Below are 22591 nucleotides of genomic sequence, written 5' to 3'. Positions count from 1 at the left end.
CGAATGAGTTCCCTCCCTTGCATAAATGGAGTGAAATCGTGACATCGCTGATCTCTGGAACAGCTTTTGCACCCGAATTACGCAAGCTACTGGCCACAGATGTCAGAGGCTGCACTGGTGCAGGAATCATTAGCATTGCTATGTTAAACACTCAAAAATAAGCTCTCAACTCTTCTGTGAAAAAAAGATGCCAAAAATGAGCCTTAAAGATTACAAAATAAAAGATAAAAATAATTTTCCACAATTCTTCCTGGAGCAGGAGAGACGGCGTCCTGTCACTTGCAATTTGCTGTTTTCTAAATGACAAAACTGGACTATTGTTGCCCCTAGAAACAAAACGCCATTCGGATATGCATCTGTGCATTAAGAACTGAGAGTAAGCATCACAAGCCAGCGCTATGCCTGTGCAAAGCGGCTAGTATCTGCTTCGGATTCGGCCTATTCGGGGGACACCGATCCCATCTGGTGATTCGAATCACTGTCCCAAATCGATTTGGCCGAATCTCCAAATCAGGCAGGCCAAACCCATCCCCCGCCAGCTCTCCCAGCCCAGCAATGTCTGCCCAGCTGCCCCAGCTCCCGGCACTTGGGGAATAAAAAGCCCCAACTCAGCAGGCGCTGCTGGGTGGGGGGCAATCCCTGCTACCCCTACTGCCCCATGTTGCATGGGGGCTCTGCACAAGCCCTCCAACCCCCGCTGCTCCTCGTCCCCCCCACTCCATAGCTGCCCTGCCTGCCACGGCTCTGGCCCTTTAAGAAAACTTGAGAAAACCCCCACATTCACCATTCCTGCCAGCAGAGGGTGGGGGGGGGGGATCCCCGCGGCCTCCTGCTGCCCTATGTGGGGGGCTCTGCACGAGCCCCCCCAAATCCCCAAGGCCACGGCAGAAGCAGCGAGTCCCAGGGTTTTTCTTGGGGGTGTTTTCCTTGAAGGGATGGAACTGGGATGAGCGAGGCAGCTGTAGGGAGCCTGGGGGGTATCATGGGGCTCATGCAGAGTCCCCCATGCAGTGTGGGGCAGTGGAGGGAAACAGGGATCACACCATATCTGGCAGCACCCAGTGAGCACCAGGCCTTTTCTTTAAAGGACCGGGAGCTGGGCTGGGAGGGGCAGCCATGGGGGGAGCAGGCAGAGGTCCGGGGGGGTGGGGGGAGTAAGCAGGGGATGGGGCCTGGCAGGGGTCCCCCCATGGTCCTCTCCTCACTCCTCCAGCCCCGCTCCCATCCCCTACTTATCAGCTCCAAGTCAGCTCCAGCTCCCTGCTGCAGCCACCGGGGACTGCCCAAATCATCAAAGCTCTCCAAATCTTTTACAAAGATTCAGAGAGCTTCGAATCAATTCAGACTTTTTAACTGGTCCCCTGATTTGATTTGGATTCGGAGATTCGGCCACCGAATCGGGCCGACTCTCCTCCGAATCAAATCACCACCCAAAGCTTCTCACAGCCCTACTATTTACTTCTCCTTTCTTTTGTCTGTACCAGAAAGTCTTTGAATACCTTAAAAAATAGCCTGGGTTCTACAGTGGACTAAAAAACTGGCCAGAAGGTCTAACTTAGACCCAGCGGCAAAAATCAAACCTACTGGAATCACGATCCCAGTCAGTTGCCAACACCAGAGGTGAAACTATTGCTAGAGCAAGGTGATGATCCTTTTCCGATTCAGGTGCCAGTTTAGCAATGCTGGAAGGGAAGGGGCAGTGGGAACCTTCAGAAGTAGAAGAATCGGAAGATTATAACCGAAGACCAATCCATGCTAATACAGACAAACTACCTTCAAGAACTTCATCTACCTACCTGGAGACACAACTGGGTCAGAAAGGAAGGGGAAAAGAAGAAAAAAAATGAACCAGAAGGGAAAAGAAAGAAAGAGTGAAAGAAGAGGATTCTAAGAAATACATTAAGCTGCATATTGGAAGTAAAAGCCATTTCAATGATTTTATGACAAAATTTCGTTACACACAAGTTGCTAGAAAGAGATAGGAAAGGGCTGCTGGTAATAACTATGAGAACAGAGAAGGCATGCCTAGAAGATGATCATTGGAAAGCTTTAATATCCTGACATGCTCAGCTGACCACACTTATTTCCAGCCATAACCACATCATTAGAAGAGGGTGTAAGCAGGCCGGATCCATGCCAATAATGAATAGTCAATGTGACAACAGCAATATCTGCAAAGGCTGGCTGGATAAAAATGCAATAGCGGTGTCAATGTGAAGAAATTAACTTTGCCCAAGGCAGTGCACTTATTTTGTGCGTTCTTCGATAAGAGCCATGTGCCAGCCACATAACAGTCGAGGCACATTGACGGCAATACTTCCTCTCGACCTCAGCTAGCATTGGAGAGTGGGACTCAATAGCCCAGGAGGCACCTTCCACTCCTAAGTTACTATTAACATAGAAGATATAAAACATTGTACTCTTCTACACCTCCAAGAAGTATCAAGAGCGCTACTGAGAACGGTGCACCAAACAAGCTAGCCTGGATAGTTTAAACCTATACCTATAGAGGAGAGACTGCATCAACATCAGACATTGCAGGGCATCAGTGGCTGTTGACCAACCCACAGGCATACTACAAGCAGACAACAAGACAGTTTTATTTCTAGAACGAAGACCGTGCCAAATAAAACCAGCTGGTACTAGATCTACGACTATTCGGGTCTCGACAATTCCAAATTAAGTAGGATACGATCTGCCTTCCAGTCCAGGGTTTCTTACCATGCTAGTCACTACAGCAAGCTGTTATCCTCTTATTCCCCAAACTACAGACATCCTGAATATATTAAGGAAGCAAAAAAGAAGATTATAATAATTAAATAGGATATAAAATTATGGGCGGCTTGGAAAAAATCCAAGGCATCATTTTTTCCCCAGATAGAAATTCTGAAAAGGAAAAAAAAGATACAACAGACTTCGACATCAAGAAAGAAAGGAATGACAGTAAAAGGGAACTAAAATATAGGCTAAGATTCTACATCTACAAACTCCTAAGGGGATTATTGGTACAGGTACGCTGATATATAGATTGCCTATTGGATCAGCACCGATAAAAGGGAAATTAACATTATTGGCTATCGGCTTTTTTTTTTTTTTTTTGACCGTTGTAGCCAATAATGTTCTCCGATAATTATGCCTTCTGGCCGGGGACCCCAGACACCTGGGTTCCCTCTCGCCTGCTCGGCCAGGGCCCCACCACGAGCTGTGGTGACCCCAGATATACCCCCATCCTCTTGCTGGCGGGCCAGGCTGGGCTGGAGCGGAGCAGCTGCCACTGTCCTGGGTGCTGATGCAGCACGGACTGCGGGCTGGGACCGGGGTGGGTGCTGTAAAAGGTGCCGTATGCCACAGACGTGACCAGGGCAGTGAGGGGCAGGCAGAGCTGAGCTGCCCGACCTGGCCCAGCCTGACTCAACCTGCAATATGATTCAACCCATAGTTGATATCAGTTATCACACTGGTATCAGCCAATATGGCTGCTTAAAAAAATCGGTATCGGCCAACGAAATCTTTATCGGCGCATCCCTAATTACTGGTAGAATTGGGCACCCACTATTTGTCAATAGGTATTACACAGCCCAAGATTTAAATGGTTATTTCTTAAGTAGAAGGAAAAGGTAACGCAATTCAAAAGTAGGGTAGTAGGGACTTGGGTATGTTGGACTAGTAATGGTAGCTACTGTACTGAAGTAACCTGGTTATCTCTGGATGCAAAATGGGAGCCTTGCTGATACTCTTACAAAAGGCTAGAAGAAGGGTGAAAAGGCAGAAGAAGGGTATGGGCAGGCTTGGTTTTTCTGGAGCCAAGAGGAAAGGGTTCGCTGCCTCTTTCTTGAAGCTACAGGCTGAGCTTGGAGTGGGCAGAGGAAAAAGCTGGCTGTTTCGCATACCCCCCACCTCTTCATGTATGTGTCTGTAGTGTCCTCGTGGCATACGGTGGCTGCTCTGCCATCCAGCTGCGTTTCCAAGACATTAGGTCTGACCAGCTGCCAGTTTGGCGGTCAGGAAGGACTTTTCCCCCTTGGAGAACGACTGGCCAGATGACCCATGCGTTCTTTCACCCTCTGTGCAAAACGTCCCAGAGACCTGAGCTTAGTGAACCAAACAGCAAAGACAGGGGCTGAGGAATCCAGCTTTACAAGAGACTTTATCGTTTTGTTGCAACTTGTGAATGACATCAAAGGTGGATGGGAAGCTCAAAAAGGCCAGTTCCCAAAGTTAACAAGGCCCAGGAGATAGATAAAAGGCTCTGCTAGCTTGGAGGAAGAACAGCACATCTTTAGTCTTGGTAGTCTAAAGTACCCTATTCCCCTACATATCCTTTAGCTCCCCCCGAGAAGGAGGGCTAGAGGATAACCCCTATAGGCTAGGCTGACGGGGGCACCTATCAGCTAGACTGCCCAATAACTAACATAACACCACGCTGCACTTTGCATTTTGGAAAATTGGAAGTTACCCCCCATGCAAACTTAATAAAGTTGCAGCCTTCTGCTTCCAAATCCATCCTTGCCTCTGCCTCATTTTCTTGGGTGCCTTGATCAATTAGCTTACATCAACCCTTTGCCACATGCACGTGGAGCTTTAATTAATTTACTCAGATCAGTGAATGAGGATTAATTACATCTTGGAAATAATGCAGTACAGAACAGGGCAACTCGTTCCGCTGCAATATGACTGAGGCATTCAAAGTAAAGGCAGAGCTGGTTTCATGCCATAGCTCAATTGTAGGCTTTAGAAACCCGGAGGCAAGCTTCTTTATTTAGGTCTAATCATGAGCTGACCTATTGATTTCTCCTATTAGTCCAGCCAAGTTGCCAAATCTATAAATCCAGCCAGGTACCATGTAAACACAGATACTGTATTTTGCCAATAAAGCACAACTAATCAATTGGATCATCAGTTTAAAATGTCTAAAATGCTCCTCTGTTCATGTAGGTGATGCAGAAGAAAGATTTTTTATAGCAGAATGGAGCTGAATATTTATTAGAAAACAGTTACATCTTACAAGGGAATAATGTTCTGTACTCAGCTTTTATATTAGACAGGCACAGTGAAAAAAAACCCCAAGGCCATCAGCTGTACTGTATTTCAAACCTGTGTAGTCAAAGCGTCATTTATATCATCTGAACCGAAAAGTCTGATCCTTCTTTAGGGACAAAGGTAGTTAAAATGAAAAGGCCTGGGGGGGGGGGAGGGGGGGAAAGAGGGTTGGAGTGATTGGCTGACTTACTGCTGATGTCATAGTCCCCCTAGGGAAAAAAAATGTGTGAACACCATCACACAACCACAAACTACTCATAAGATAAAAGCGGTGGATAAGCAGATGAAGGGTAGACCACCATACCCTTTTGCAAAACTGCACATTATACCATTTTTAATTGCAATCGATTATTGGAGTCACCCATGAACATGCAATCAAAATGCCTGATCCTGCCTCCTTAGCTCACATAAGCAAGATGAAGCACCTCATCTCACTGCCTTCAGTAGAGCTGCATGCAGAAATGAGGGCCTGCAGAATCGGGCCTCATGAGCCAAGTCGCCTTATTCACCTGCAGTCCTGGCAGAAGTCAGTACAGTCCCATGTGTACTCACAAACCACCTGCATATTGCTGAAGTACAGTGAGGCACCTACTGGGTGCGTCTACACATTCATTAATGTGCTTTTGCTAATGCACATTAAATTTAGTACCTCCTTTGTGAGGTACTAGAAAAGGTGCCTTAGCCTATTTTAATGTGCATTAGTGAAAGTGAACTTTTTTTGGTGATGCTTTAATGTGCATTAAAACAGGCTACTGTGCACTTTAATACGCGTGTAGACGCACCTTCTGGGAGTTGTGTGTGGAAGTGTACAATGGATTACAAAAAAAAAAAGTCACTCCAGCTAACATAGTAGCATTTAATTCCTCCAAAAATGATCAACAATATGAGGTACTAAGCATCCCCATCCCTCCTGAAACCAGTCTGCCTCATAGGTTCAGGCCCCTACCGCAGTTAGAAGCTTTCAGCCTAACCTGACGCACATGGGATGAGGCAGAGTAGTTAACATTTTCAGGCTAAGATACCGAATACAATGGTTTGAAACGTCTTCCTCCCGCAACGTCATCCAAATTGATACTCAAGTCAGCTATCAGAGTCTCTTATGAATAAGACTTATTCAAATGCATGCCTGAGTAAAAGCTTTCATAGGAAATATATTTTTTTTAAAATGCTTTAGGCAGTAATAAAAACAGTGATTACTTAGACAGCCTATGGAGTAGGCCAAAGTACTCATAAAAGACACGAAAAAGAATAGGGTAATTGTATTGTACTGAATGTGATAATTTGCTGATGAGTGAACAGTAACAACTTTCTGAAAGAAAAGTAATGCATATCTTCCCCGCTTAGCTATAGAAATATTATACCTTGACAAACAGCTGATTCAGAAACTTCTGAATGAGAAGGATGAAGATGTGCTGCATGTTGTTGATTTTCTTTACAAATCCATTGTCACTCGCTCATTCACTCTCCCAAATGCATGCTCCCTGCCGCCTTCTGAAATGTGTTTTAAAGCAAAAAATGCCAAAAGCGGGAACATGACATGACAGGAAACATGCAATATTCACGGACGGTGCCCCATCCTGAGTTCTCAGTGATGTCGAGCTCTCAGCACCTCACAGGATCAGGCCGTCTATGCTTTCTGTTACTCTGCTGGTCATCAAATCTCTAGGGGCTTTAGGTTGACATTACTTCATAGACATTAGGGCTGGAAGGGACCTCGGAAGATCATTGACCCCAGCCCCCGACCCCAGGGGCAGGAAGTCAGCTGGGGTCATAGGATCCCAGCAAGATAAGCATCCAAATTTCTTTTGAAGGCATTCAGTGTAGATGCTTGAACCACCTCCGGTGGCAGGCTATTCCGACCTTGGGGGCTTGGACAGTAAAGAAATTCTTCTTTATGTCCAGCCTGAAATGGTCTTGCAGGAGTTCATAATCATTCGACCTCGTCATCCCTTGGGGCACTCTGGTGAACAATCATTCCCCCAGATCCTGGTGAGCACCCCTTATAAATTTATAGGTGGCCATCAGATCGCCCCGAGCCGGTGCTTTTCCAGGCTGAAGAGTCCCATGGCTCTCAGCCTCTCGTCATAAGGTCTGTTTTCTGACCTCTGATCATGCGTGTGGCTCTCCTCTGCACCCTCTCAAGCTTCTCCACATCCTTTTTGAGTTGTGGAGCCCAAAACTGGACGCAGTACTCCAGCTGCGGCCTCACCAAGGCCAAGTACAAGGGGAGAACGATGTCCTGGGATTTGCTTGAGAAGCATCCATAGATGCAAGCCAGCGTTTTGGTCGCTTTACTAGCTGCAGCATCACGTTGCAGACTCATGTTCATCTTGTGGTCAATCCTGACCCCCAAGACCCTTTTGTCCATAGTGCTAGCCAACATAGCACTGCCGAGCCCATAAGGATACTGCAGGTTTTTCCTCCCAAGGTGGAGACCCTTGCATTTTTGGGGTTAAACACCATCAGGTTCTCGTCTACCCTTAACCGGAAAGACAGACTGGAAGCCCAATTTTTTTTTTTTAAGTTATGGAATGGCAGGCTTTTAATTTATCATATTAATGGAGTATGAAATTATACTCTGCAATCCCCCTTGGAGAATTACAAATAGCTGCAGCTGACATCCACCCCTTAGAGTCAGCTGAGACCCGAGTTTCTGCTCTCAACGGGATCCGACGTGACCATTCATGTTCCCACTCTGTAATACAGCTGCTAAATTGAGATATTCCTTCTGTACCTCCCAGGGCGGTTGCAAGGCTGAACATGGTTATTGCCTGTAGAATATTTTGCACCAGCCACAGGAGAATCCCAACATATTCAAATGAAAGAGTTGAAAAGGCCTGCAGAAGCAACGATACTTTAAATGCTCCCTTGCTTCCAGTCAATGGGACCGGCTGGAGTCAGCTCTCAGGCTGAGGACACCTCGCAAGAAGAAGAGATTTCTCCCAGCAAGCACAGCCCATTGCCTGCCTCGATGGGGCAAATGAAACCAAATGTGGGGGGGGATGACCAGCCCCTTCCCGAATCTGAGACACACACGATGCCCGTTTTCATGCACATACACCCTGCCACCACTTCAATAGACAGGCTTCTAGATACACCACTGGCCAGTTGCTCACTTTGGGGAAGGGAAGGACTTAGTCACTGCCCCACACAGCAACAGAGCACTTAGGGTTGACTGGATTTGGTGCTTCTCAAGTGTCCTGGACCAAGTAGTTAAAAAAAAAAAAAGGAAACCCAAATCTGGGTAGACCCCAGGATACAGCAAAGATGAAGAGCTGGATCCTGTGCATGCAACGGGGCTGGATTTGAAGGGCTCTGTGCATGGGATGCAAAATGGGCTTCAAGATCTGGTGCAAGTGGGTCGTCCCCCCAACCTTACCCATTCCCTGGGCCCTCGGGCAGGATGGGTACGGCCCTTTTCAGCAAGGGGGCTCATTAAAGTTTTGCTGGAACAGGGAAGGCGGGAATAGCCATCTTCCCGTCTACACTCATTAAGCTGGAAAACAGCTGAAGCAAGTCAGTCATTAGAAACACCCCACCCTGCCATACTGGTGCCAAAGTTGTAGCCTCCATTTGAACAAGATGTACCGTGTAGCTTATTCAGCCGTGCAGTGTCTGAGTCAATGGGGAAGACACGTGATGGAGGGAACACCACGGACAGACGGGACACTGTAAGGTGGAAATTAGACTAAATAAGTTTTTAAAAGCCCCTGAGCTCTGGCTGACAAAACCAATGCTTCGGCATGTCATGGATGGCTCGGTCTCACTTTCCTGTTACTGAATCCCTGCTGCATGTTTAGTCGAGGAAAAAAAAAAATCAGCATGTTACGTGCTCAGCACAAAACGCAAACTTGATCAGAGCTCACTTTTTTTTAAGCAAGGAAAAGCTGAATACAGAAAATTATGGGGAAAAAAAAGGTGCACATCTATTTAAATATGCTATTAGGTTTTCTGTTGTTAATTTAAACTTTTGTGTCTTTTAGCCCAGGTAAAGAGACCAGCTTGTAATACTTTTAAGTTAGGCAATTCGGCTGCACCCCGACGTCCCTGTCATTTTCCAAGACCAGAGCTTCTCTGGCAGAAATACAGCAATTCATACTCGTGAACACAACAGGATCCTCTTTTTATCCACTGTGCAACTCAACACCTTTTTAAGTGGCGTTATAGCATTAGTTTTATTGCCGACGCCATGTGACCAAGTGAATTACACGGCTTCATCTCTAGCAGGAGTTCTTTAAAAATGATGCTACATTTGGACAGCATCTTTCACCCCGAGGGATTTGAAAGCACTTCACAAGCAGTCGTTGTATGGGACATCCATGAAGTCCCATTCATTGTAATGGGGCTAAATGGGTAAGAGTCAGAAGAGCATTTGGACAGCCATGTAGAAGAGATCTGCTCTCATACCAGCGACATGCAATCAGCTCAGGATCAGACATACCAACCATCACCCTGCACTGGCATCACAAGTCTGGCCTATCCGCAAGGAAATGAAGAATGAAGTTTTCAGTCGAACCAAAAAGGAAGAGAGAAGGAGGCAGAAGATCTGTGCAACAAGCTGGACGTCATGTCATTTGGTACCGCAAGTTAAGGATAAATGCCGGGTAGGTTTTTCACTTGTTCTGCTCAAACCTAAATGGCCACATTTCTTCACTGAGGGTTATAATTGCATTCAATAATACTTTTTAATTATAAGCACATTCCATTTCTTCGCCTGCTTTCTGTTGTGCGGCAAGCGCAAGGAATTAGGGCATGCTTTAGCGCACAAGAAAACCGATAAACACACAGCTTAAATTAAACGCACCCACCCACCCACCCAGACAATCAACGGGTGAAAAACCTTACTTTGAGTTAGTCTCATCTACAAATAAAGACTCTTCCTCTACTGTGCTTGATGGTCACCAAAGGCTTGTGTGGCTCTAACTCCAGTGACACCTATTCAGGCCAGTGATGTGCCTGATCCAGGCAGGGATCTTTGGTCCTCTTATCCAAACCCATGCAGCCACGTTAACTTAACACAAATGACTTCCTCCTCATCCTGTCTTCTTTCGCCGGGTCCACGTCCACCTCTGTGTCAATGCTCAGATTTATCTTTAGCTTGACCCTGCTTCCACTGAAATTCTTATTATTTCATCACTTTCTGCCTCAACTATTGTCATTGCTTCTTTTATGGTCTCCATAAATTCATACTCTGCAGTCAGAGAATAGCAGTCTGGCTATTTATTCACTCAAAGAAAGGATGCTAAATCACCTCCATCACCGCCCCCATCCCATTAGCTTTTTGGCTCCCCTCTCTGCCCTCCAGAACCATTCAAAGCTAATCTTCCAGGATGCAGACTCTACATGCACTTGCTACTACTCATCCCTTCCTCCACCTACGCTTACCCTCCTCTCAGTCATCTCCAAGTCTCAAAGCCACTGGAAACTGCTCCTTTCAAACTTAAAACTATAGCATCACAGATGATGTACTTTGAGTTCAAGAGGTACGTACCCACATAACACCTCCTTACCTATACCACGGTCTCTCCAAACCACAGAGTCATTTGAAGATCATCACTTATACCACAACCCTATGCTTTTGATCCTGTGAAGCTCTAGATCCCAGTCCTAGAGTGGACTATAAAGATTGCATTTCATTATGAAAACCCCACAGAAATGAAACAGAACGGGTATTTTCCAGCCAGCCCGACCTAATCCTCTCTTCTAACTTCATTGCTGCCTGTGTCCATTCTCCTCCCACCTTAACAGCCTGGAAAAGGACATCGACTTGCATTCAATGAGCACACCTAAACTCTCAGCCTTTTTCCTGCTCTCTGTTTAATGCTGTTTTCCCTTTCTGTCTAGATGAGCAGCACCACACCTAAACTCATAAAGCTTTCTCTTCCCTCTCTTGCTTGGATACTTTGGCTTGTGCTGTTAAAGGATTATGACAATAATATATTATTTAACTCTCTAGGGTTGTTACTGCCAATAACTCAAAAGTAATTTAGTAGAGAGTTGGCAGAAGGGACGCAATGAGAAGAAGGCAACTTGCAAACTGGTTACACGGACATTGAAATTCTGCAGGTTTTTCCCCATCAGGTGGGATGAGGAGCAGAAAAGAGCTCCCTTTGCAGATGCTGGATGATACTAAGGGTCGACGGGGAGTAAGGACGCTGCTCAAGCCCCAGCCCGGTCACCTATCACCCGCCGCAAGAGCTGGCACTGAGTTTCTCCAGCTGCTCCTTAGTTGATCAGACAGAGGTATGGTGCTCAATCCGTTCTCATTTATTCTGCCTTTACATGGATGTGAATCCTTTCACTGCAGTGGAATTATTCCCAACTTTCACTGAAGAGTCCTGCCTGCTCTACATAATACACGCAAACAAAAATAGGGTAGCTGCAAATGAAAAAAGGGAGCCTTTATGCTCTTCTGAGCTGGGAGAAAGCATACGAAACCTGGTACCTGCTTTTGGCAGCATCTGCATGCTTTGTTATTGATGCACAATATCAGAAGCAAGCTAGATTAAGGACGCTAAGAATAATGTTACAAATAAAACCACATCGACTGTATAATTCAAAGGCCTTTGATGATTACAAAGACCTTTCTTCTATTTGCAGGAAAATATTATTTCTTCAGCATCTGCAGTTAGACGAAAACGAGGACTATACTATAATATGATCACTACTATCAATTATAAAATTCAAGTATAGTAATGTCAAGAGTACCAAGCAGCTACCACTACCATTGAAACCAAAACTAGTGAGAATTTCAACTACTTTCATTGTTCGGCCCCATCATCCTTCCTGCAATGGGAAGAACTATAACGATTCAAGTATCCAGTCTCTCATACCTTTTCCCTAAGAGTTTAAGATGAACTAAAATCTGCTTTAATCGGTGTTGATTTCCTACTAGATCTTACAAGAAGGAGGAAGAAGGAATTAGAATAGTTTAGAGCTTCCTAGATAATTGCAATGTAAGAGGTTATCTTTTATGTTAGGGTGTCTCATGCAATCTTGCCTAGTCGATACAAAATTCAACTAAACAAATTGCATTGGGAAGTAATGTTATATCAAATATACAATGCATGGGAAGATCTGGGAACAGACCTGACTTATTCTGCGTACAAAAATATGCCCAAAGAAGTCACTGGAACTACTCAGATGGGTAAGGCCAAAAGAGACAGCCCCCTAACATACATTTTTAGTTTTGGAAACCACTGATAGGCTTGTTCTAAACAGAAAGCTGTCTCTTTTTTTGGTGCCTGAATGTCTCTTCCAAGCAGAAATGAAAAAAAAAAATGGAAATTTTTATCATGGTATGCATAACTAGAGCTGGGAATAGAGAAATGCATTGTAGAAACTAAAGCAAGCATTACAGGAAAAAACACCGATTAAACTGCCCTCTACTTTCCCCCTTGTTATTCTTTCCTTTGAAATTTAATTTCTTTCTGCTTTGTTGCTTTGCTTGCACTTTCTACAGTTTTTTTCTTTCATTTGCTGAAATACTATTTATTTAAATCTAAGAGAAATTCACTCCCCACAGCAGAAAAGTGCTCAGGATTCAGTGGTCAAAACCAGAAGCATCTCCAGACACGCAGGTACAAAGCAAACGTTAAATACAAAACAGAAGTCCAAGAAGTTGCAGGGAACTTGTTTTTCAAAATGCCATGCACTCCTAATAGATTTGGCTCACAATACCCGATTTATTCCAGTATAATCAAGTAAAAGGCAGCACAATCTTCTCTGAATTCGGAAGTGCCCAACACCAGCCCCCCTGTCAAAATGACTGTGTTAAAAGAAAGCTTAATTTAACTCAAGAGAGAACTTATTAACTCAAGAGGGACTCATTTTGAGTAGAGATGTGGAATTTCTCTTATATTTTCCTTCCCCTACCATGTCTCAATCTGTTTGCAGAGATTACCAAGTCATCTAATCACTCAAACAGCAGTCCTGCTCCATGAGTCCAAACCTGGAGAAAGCCACGAATCTTTGCCATTCCTAACTACCCATCACGACGTGACTGTTTCGCACCCAGGGAAGGACACGCTTTCGGGAGGAAGTCACGCAGGCTTGGGTGGGAACATCATTGTTGAAAACTGGTGGTTTTCATGCAGTCCATACCTTCATTACAGGTGCTGCTCTTTAACATACGTTAACACTTGCTGCTCAAATGGAAGGAGCGAAGATCAGAAGCGTTCAGAACCTCCCCTGCATTTCCTAGGTTGGCGGCTCTGCAGGCTGCACCCACAGGTCAGGTCCACACCAACACAAGGCCAAATGATGACTTAAATCATCAAAACAGGCACTGAGCAGTGCATGGGCCTCATGGAGATCCCTTCCAGCAGAACAATAGTTCTCCAGAATGCACCCCTTCCAGGAGAAATGCAAGCCTCGGGGCCTGTGGTAATTTTAGGCAGCTCCTGGAGCTTTTAACCCCTGGGTGATGCTCACATTTATACTTTAACATGGCTGCAAGCACTCATTACATATCTTAAAGTTATACCACACCAGGGCAGGATTATCTCTGCTTCACACTACCCAGCTCCTGTTCCATTGAAGTGTGGCCACTCAAGTTGAAGTCCTCCAGTATTCCTCACACTCCTGCCTGTTGAGCAGGGATAAAGGCCCATCCTGGCTTACCAGCCCTCTAGGCTAAGCACAGACTCTTCCTGCTGCCCCCAAGGTCTCTGGGATTCGCAGTCCAGCATCACAGCACCAGGACTCTGCAGGGCTGCTCATCACTTCCTCTTCCTGCTTCCAGGTGCCCCTGGGATTTGTACTCTGCAGTCACAGTCAGCAGTAACTGGTTTATATGCACTGAGCTTCTGTTCTGTTACAGGTTTAAACCAGTTTCCGATCACTTAAACCGGTTTGTGTGTAACGTCTGTCCCTAACCCTAGTGGCAACTCATAGCTACGGCTCCTAGCCCTGCTCCTGCTCACCAGGCCTGTAGTGGCAAGTCCCAGCTGTGCAGAGGGGCACAGAGGTTTCCAGACTAAAGATGCGACTGCTCCAAACCCCAAGCTAGCACTACCACCGATCAACATTTGTGTGGCTCACAGCGTAAGGTGCAACAAGGTCCTAAGTGCGCTGGTACCGGGATCAGTGTTGCAATGGCTTACCCCAACACGGCAGCAGAGCTTTTGAAAAGCACCGAGTGATTTCTCAGATAAGTCAATAGCACTTTCCTCCCCTAATTTTAGACTTCTCAGAGCACTTTCTAATTGGTACTGCTTCCTCCACTTCATCAATCTGAACCGTCCCTGCAATATCGATTCTACTATTACCCCATCAGTCACAAGTTAGTCATTTAGCAGTTTACATGGCAAAGATGACAAGCAAAGGCAGCTGATGGCGTCAGAAAACATCCTCACCTGTTCTTCCAGTCGGATAACTGCTGAGTATCCGAGTTTAGCTTCTCTACTAAATATAAGTGCAACAGCAAGAAGCACCAGCTCGAAGATAACAAGGGCTCCCTCTCTCCGACTGAACTGTGGTCATAGTACCCCTAAATACTAGGAGGAAAAGACCCTTTCCTCAACTACATTTGAGCCCCAAGTATGTCCCCACAGCTGCTTTCTTTCCCCAGTGACATGCTAATTATTAAAGCAGCACTGGAGACATTTAACCTATAATGACCCTCTCTTCCTCTAGCCCTGACTTCATCTTGCACTCAGCTAATTAGGTTGACAGAATATCACTCTTTTTAAATTTTCTTCATTAAAAAGACTGAACCGTTCCCTGCTTTAGGAGGTCTCTCTCATTTCCCTCCCCTCCCAAAAACAAGACAAATATTCCATCTGCCACCAGATACCAAAACCTAGTCTCTTGCCTAAGGGACCTCAAAGAGAAATAAAAAAAAAAAAAAATAAGTAGTTTACACTACAATACATGTTTTTAAGGAAAGCTTCCTGCCAAGTGAGCTTTCACAATGTCAATCCAAGGCAAATGGTGAACACGCAGCTTTTTAGCCCACCACAATAGTTCAGAGCTTCCCCAAATCAATAGTCAAGGCCCCAGATCCATGGCCACATTCAAACTAACCTTACTAAAGTCCACAAGGCTACTCTCTGTAGGTGAAAACAGTCAGATCTCCCTTATGAAAGTTTTCAAGATCAGAGCCTTGAACTGTTGTGTCTCTCAGCATTTATAAAATGCCAGGGTAATTTAAAGTACCATATACATGATTTATAAAGCTAACAAATGAAACAGTTTACAAGAGTCTAAGATGTTATACGGCTTTCAGGGGTAGGCTAACCAATACCATTTTCCCTGCTTTTACTCCCAAAGGAGATAAACCCAAATGGGTCACATGAGCTATAAAATCACCTCTGATTCTAGAACAAGCGGTAGCAGCAAAAGTGCAGAGAAGGGGAAGACGAGGAGAATGAAATGCCCGTCTGGCCTGCTACTACTCTACAGTGCCTCAAGCTCAAGGGGTAACATCAACGCTGCTGTAGAAAAATCACTGCAAAGCCTACCTGAATACACGTAATGAGGGGTCTGCTAAAGGCCGGCAGTGGCAATACGGATGCTGAGTTACGGGACCTTTCTAATGGATCTGCTTAGACTGACCAAGCAAACACCACTCATTTGGCAGCTCCATGCAGGGTTTTGGGGGGCTATTTCCCCCATTGGTTTCATTTTCTTGGAGGCTGCTCTCCAACCTGGAAAAAGAGGCACACAAGATTACTTTAAATTAAATCCTAATCCTCTTTCAGAAAGACGATGGGGTTACATTGCTTCTATACGAGAAAGTCCATCGCCACAGAGAGCAGCGATCTGTGCCCGAAAAGCCTGTAAATCCCAAAGTCTGGAATTGGAGGGGCTACAACCGAGGCCTTCATAACACAGAAACAAACTTTGACACCGCACCGGGAATGTGCAGGAACCTTTGTTAGGAAGGTTGTTTCCAGTTTTTAATTGCTAGCATCCTACAGAGAGGTGTCACGTGACCTCCCTGGGGTTTATCGGTGCGATTGCATCTTTTTAGGAGGAGCGTTATTGTATTTTCTCAGAGCCGAATGCCGGTACAGATAATGAGTCAGAACAGGAGGTAGTTACCGTAAATATTCCGAACACGAGCATGCTAACAACCACCCACTAATTAGAGCTGATCCCACAGCCAGACAGATACAGCTCCTACTGATGTCAATGGGAATTTTGAATGGATTGGGATCTTAGCCAAGAAATGACTATCTGTTGTCTCCAGGAATGTCAATATTGGGAGGGGGCAGAGCTTGCGTCAGACTCGAGCGATGCCTTTGCAGTGGGCGGCGCACAGATGTCTATTCAAAGCGTATCTGAGAGTCTCAAACAGGAGCCGCACAGATTCCTTGTGACACGAAGGAAACCAAACCAAACCCCTGACTTTTAATTGCTCCTTCCTTTGTGCCATTAAAAGGATTATGATACAAAAACGAAGACTTCGGATGCGCAAGTCAATAGTAGCAACTGGCCACCCGATCTATTGCTGGCAAGTACCTACCAGAACGGAGGATCGAGTTCATATGTCAAGCTGTTGTGGCTGATGGAGGCTGCCAGCATTTCATTTTTTTCTGGGATGTAAAATTGGCAAGCCGAAACTGTTGATAAAAGAGGCAGAGAAACTCCTTCCACCTGATCTGGCAGAGAAGCAGAGCGATATTTAGAAGCTGCTTGCCCTCCCCCATCATACTTCGGGCTTGCCAATTCATTTTGAGTCAATGGTCTTATATCTAGAGCGCTGACAAGTTACGCTGCCTTTACAGGGCTCTTCTTCATACCCTCAAAGCAAGATACTGTCTCACGAGTAAGTGCTGCAGCACAGCCAACACTTGTTTGCAGCAACACCTGATCAGAGGAGCAACAACCTCTTACCAGTAACATTTCCCAAGAAAGATTTTCTCCTGTACCGTAGACTTGGAGGATGCTCTCTAACAGCAACAGCCACTTAGAAGCAACATCGCAGCACGCTCCTACAAACAGGTATTGACTGTACGGTGGAAAAGGAATAAGCCAAGAATGAGAAAAGTGCGGCTGCTGCTGTAATACCTCAATGGGGCTGCCAGGCACCTTGCTTTTCCAGGGGGTTTCTGCCTGTTGTCACCAACCTGGAATCCAACCCACCTTTCCAGAATCCTCCCCCTTCCTGCCAATGGTTTCAACATGCTGCGTGCAGACAATCCTTGCTCTATTTGGCTTCCTTGGGAAGGAATCAGAGCCTGTTCCCTGCCACTCTGCTAACGGAGGCTGTACAGCTTCGGTATAGTTACCAAACTTTCTTGCAATCGAAGTAGGCGACAGGCAAAAAAACCCCCAAACAAACCCCCAAAAGGCAGAGCATCTCTTTGGATATAGGAAGGCTGCAACTACATAAATTAAAAAAGGGGGAAATCAATAAATAAACCCTGACAATCTTGTTCTTGTGTTTTGGAGTTTTTTGCTTTTCCTTTTCGGTATCCTCAGAGGAGACGGGTGCAGGGAAATGAGAAGCTTAAGCCAAATGCAGCAAGTGACTACCACTGTCACACAGGGCAATATAAGCTCTAGGCATTGTGACCTGATCCTGCTAACTGCAGTTTCCCACAGAGTTCAATGAGCTTTGCTGCAGACAATAACGCCCCGTGGTCCTATACAGTCAGGCTGAATATTATTATTTTTTTTATCCACAATGGAAAAAACCTCAATGCACAACAAAACTTTTCCCATCTGGGATGCTGTCTATGCACGTCTAAAAATAATTCCAAGACTCCCTCTAACAAAATTGCCAGCGAAAAAGCTTCAAAGAAGACAAATGACCTAAACCAAGGGTGGCCAACTTGCACTACACGTGCTTGTGTGGTGCACGATAGATTGGTGAGGGGACAGGTGGCACTGAGGTAGATAGGGCAGGGAGCAGACAGCAGAGCAGCAGGTCTGAACCATCACGGACCTTAACAGTCATCTGCTTTGCCATGCACGCACAGCCTCTGCTGCGTGAAAAAACACCACGAGAAAGGAATCGGGCTGTTGCTGTGCTCAGGGCTGGGTTTTCCTAGGAGTCACATCTTTACCGTTTCTGGCATTCATTAGCATAGCTGCAAACGAGCCATTTCCAGTGGCCAAACTAATACTGCAAGACCCCAGAGGCTGACCCAGCATTTTCAGAGCATCTAAATGCCCTGCAAAACAAAGAAACGCAAGATCCAGCCCTGTGTGTGAAACAGCCTGCAGAGGTGTTCACTTCTCCTCTCCAATATGAAACCACTGCTTTAATACGCTGCCAGGCAATTTTAATAGCCAAGGATGCGAACTGCAATATTCGACCAGACTTTCAGCAGACTGGATTGCTGTCCTACCTAGTGACACAGAAGTGCGCGCACACACTCGCATTTGCACACGCACGCTCTACCAGTGAAGGGGGTGCAGTATTACGGGTCTGTCTAACACAGTCTAGATTTAGACAGCAGAAGTTTAGAGCTTACCTGCTGTAGCATTTTTCACAATTTAAGGGTGCTTCTAACCTTCATTATGTTAATTTACAGGGTTTACTCAGACTGGAATATTTTTTCCCCCCCTTCTGGTGCTGCATAGCTGTTTTTAAAAGCTGCAATTCTTTCTTTAAGCCAAGCAGTTGCTGCTGGGGTTCAGACTGGTAGTTGGAAACGGGGCCTCCAAGAAGCGCCGAAGCCGACGCTTGCCTCCACCTCTGGGAAGTGTACGAATAAGGCAGTTATTTTGAAGTCCGAGAACAAATCCCTCCCTTTGGTGTATTCCCTTACTAAAAATCAACAGGGTTACACCAGCGTAGCCAAAATACTAGCAACCCAAAAGGCTGACCGCGAGTGCAGAATACTCCTAATGCATGCCTAACTCTCCCCTAGCCAGCATTCACTCATCACAATACTATTTTAATCAGGCTCTGCTTCATGGACCATGAATTTGACCCATAAGTCTGGTTGAGAGGACTGCAAGAAAAAAAAAAACAACAACCCACAATAAACCCTTATTTTGAGCATAAAAGATTTCTACTTCTGTTTCAGAAAGAGAGATTCATATCCTATTAACTCTATGAAAATAGCTCCATCATGCCACTTAATGTGGAAGCACAATAAACTTGAGCGCTGTTTTTTTTTCTCCTTATGTCTAGTGTTTAAAAATGACGGCACATATCCCCCAGAATGAGAGACAGAGGAATATCTCCGAAGGCAAGCCGAGTGTCAGTTTACACAAACAGGAGAGTGCTCTTTCCTGTTCTTGCACGAGGCATAATTGCGTCAGCCTTCCCAGGACCGGTTAGCCACCGCAGACGCGTACACACATCTGTCAGTAAAAGTATACGCGGGGACCAAGTCCGTGGAAAGGGAGGAAGCCGGAGAAGCAGCTGTCTCCTGGTTTGCAAACAGAGCGCAGTCCCGCTACGTGGAGAGGAGAGCCAGACTATTTTAAGCGTGACTACATCAGTTTTAAACATTTAGCCGGGAATGTCATCCCTGTCAATCACCGCCAGAAACTTTGACAGTTTCGAAGAAAATCAGATTCAAATGGGCAACCTGTGGCCAGAAACCTCCCAAGTGATGACTGTCATCTCCCTCCCACCGCCCTGGGGCTCTGCCCATCCTTCAAAAGTAGTTTGCACGCTACCACCCTAGCCCACCCAGCTTGCTTCCCCTGACCCCCCTCTGCTGCATCTAATGCGGTGCATGGCCTATTTGGTCACGTGGGGTGAATCAATATGGAAAATGGTAAATACTAATTTCTACGTGTGTACAGAAGGAAAGAAAAAAAAAAAACCCCCTGTCATGCCTTTGTAGTTTGCCTCAGGGCACCTGGCACGCATACTTTATGAAACATTCCCACCATAGTAGGCAGACGCTGATGAGTTTAACTCATTACAGGCCATGTATTTGCCCCTATGTTTGGAAATGCAAGTCTGTCGCACACCCTAGATAAATTCAATTTAAAATGTCAAGTCAACGTGTCATTGAAAGGATCTGCAGCCCTTGAACTAACATTAAATGCTTGAATTACATCCAAAAAAATGTGTACATGTTGCACCAAGGAGTAAGCATGACAGGGTCTTATGGTACCAAATTATAATGCAGTTCTAAACCAGGCTTATTATATATAGTAACGCCTTAAAAATGCAGGCACCTTTCATTCTGCATTGCTCATTGAATTATTTTGATACATTTTCAGTAAATAAGGCCCTTCACTGGAGCTGGTAGTTACCAGACTTTGAGAGTAAAGTATCGTTGTTGTTTTTTTTTTAAAAAAGGAAAAAAAAATATTTTCAGGAACTACCGTGTATTATAACACATTTGGACCATGGACTTCCCTATTTTTTTACTGAAAACAATTAGAGAAAAAAAACTTAGATATCGGGTAAGACTATGCAACTAGAGTGACGAGCTGGATTTAGGAAGAGCCTTCAACACAGAAGCAAGTTTACCAAATGCAGCGATTCTAGCGTGAACTTCAGAAACCAAGAAAGCGAGCCCCCCAAAAAGAGAAAGTTGAAAGAAAAGCACATTAAAACGGCAGCAGCCTTTCAACAAAATGACCGGTCTTGGGCCAAACGTGCTACGATTCGCTTGACCACCATCCCAGACAATGTGCCGATTTGCTTTGTCTCGAGCGGTAATAATAAGCTGCGGTAGGATGGTGGTTTTCCCTGGAGGGGGGAAGATTAGGGAAAGAAGGGATGCTGCCCTTGCGAGTGGGTCCGGTCTATCGTGTCTAATGCAGTTCATGGACGCACTGACAATTGACAGCGATGCTGCTTGTTACAAAGGCTACGGCAGGCACATAGACAATAGCTACTTGGCCAAATGCACTCACGCAATACTCCAAACAGAGCCGCTGCGGGAGGCTCTAAGACACACTGCTTGTGGGTCACCTATTGTTTGGTGGCATAGAGTTAATACTGGTGGAGTCAGGGGAGTCGGGCACCTGTAAATGCCTTGGGGGCACGGGCCTGGTTTGGGCAGCCCGGGATGTGGCTGGCCCAGACTTTCCCAGAGCAGGGAGCAGGGTGGGGGAAGGGTGCGGGATGCACCAAGGAGCTGGGGAAAGCAGCAGAGCCTCCCCCCATCCCCTACCCAGGCACCCGCCTGCCCAGCCCCAAACCCGGCCACTTGCGGCTCCCCACAACTCCTTGCCCCCCGCCCCAAGCCCCAGCCCTTCATCCCGTTTCCATGGTTACCCAGTTGACATCCAGCATCCCAGCTCGGCCACTGCAAGGGGGTGCCCCGAGGACTTCTCCCAAGCCGAGCTGCCTCCCTAGCCCGGATCTGGGGAGGAGGAGGAGGAGGGGTGGGGGGCAAGGGCAGGAGCTGGGGGCACTTACCCTTGGAAGCATCTTTCTCTTCTTTAGGCTTGATCACCTTCCCGCTCATAGATCCCAGCGTGCTCGTAAAAAAAATCCCCCGGGAGACGCTCGGGCTTCAGGAGAACCGCGGCGGGAGCGGGGAGCGGGGCCGGCCCGCGGGGCCGGGGCCGGGGCAGGGCGGCTCGGCGCGGCGCGGCTCGGCTCGGCTCGGCTCGGCTGCACGGGAGGGAGGGAGGGCTGGTGAGCGGCGGGGACCCGGGCAGCACGGAGATCCTCCGCCCGCCGCTCGGCGTGCACGAGACAAAAGCAGCCGGCAGCCCCTCCCCACCTCGCCCGGCCCGCAGCCCGGCCCCGGAGCGCAGCGCGGCGCAGCGCAGCGGGCGGGGGACACACGCCGCGCCTACCCCGCGCCAGCGGGCAAGGGCCCCCCAGCACAGCCTGTTGCCGCTGGCGCGGGGGAAGATCCCGGGGGGGGGGGTGCACGCATGCACCCCCACCCGTGTGCACACTCCCACCCACACATGCACACACCTGCCCCAACGCACACCCACACCCCCTGCCCGCAATACAAACACATACACGTTCAGCCCCGCAACAAAAGCGCGCGCACACCTGCCTCAATGCACACCCACACCTCCCTGCCCGCAGTACAAGCACACACATACACGCACCCCCGCAACAAAAGCACACACACACCTGCCCCAATGCACACCCATACCCCCCTGCCCGCAGTACAAACACACACACCCGCACCAAAAGCACACACACACCTGCCCTAATGCACACCCACACCCCTGCCCGCAATACAAACACACCCGCACCAAAAGCACACACACACACACACACCTGCCCCCAACGCACTCAACACAAACACGCACACACCTGTCCGCACCACACACCCTCCCCCCCTCAGTGCACACCCACACCCGCTTGCCCTCAACACAAACACACACACACCCCCTGTCCCCAACCCCCCCGCCCCGGCGTTTCCCCCTCCACTTTTCTTCTTTCAATTCCCGCTTCAGGCCAGGAAGGCACCCCCCCCCCCCCCCGTCTCACCGGACCCGGCAGCGCCCGGCGCGGCTCCAGGCAGCGTCTGAAAATCGCGCGCAGGCAGCGAGCGCGGCGCGGGCTCCGGGGCCGGCCACACGTCCACAGGAACACAAAGGCTCGTGTGGACGCTCCCCATGCGGAGAGGACCCCCCCCCCCCCCCTCCGGCCTCCGCGCGGATTTTGAAAATTGAGATGCGCCCAAATGCTCACGCGTCTATATTTAGA

General features: G+C 47.1%; 1 protein-coding gene across 2 annotated transcripts in view; it reads right to left on the bottom strand.

Moving 5' to 3' along the window:
- Nucleotides 1-21515, bottom strand: part of FGF13 (fibroblast growth factor 13) — a 333006-nt gene extending 311491 nt beyond the window's left edge. Inside the window, exon 1 of one of the 2 annotated variants that reach the window (XM_014601275.3) lies at nt 21332-21515. In XM_014601275.3, coding sequence (XP_014456761.1) covers nt 21332-21380 — 49 coding nt within the window. In that variant the 5' untranslated portion in view covers nt 21381-21515. The remainder of the gene's footprint in view (nt 1-21331) is intronic. The other variant, XM_014601293.3, reaches the window with a different exon arrangement.
- Between the last annotated feature and the right edge of the window lie 1076 nt (nt 21516-22591).

This window comes from Alligator mississippiensis, chromosome 8 (assembly GCF_030867095.1).
Source record: "Alligator mississippiensis isolate rAllMis1 chromosome 8, rAllMis1, whole genome shotgun sequence".
NCBI lineage: Eukaryota > Metazoa > Chordata > Crocodylia > Alligatoridae > Alligator > Alligator mississippiensis.
Note: the sequence above shows the minus strand (reverse complement) of the source record. Positions and strands in the feature narration are given on the sequence as shown.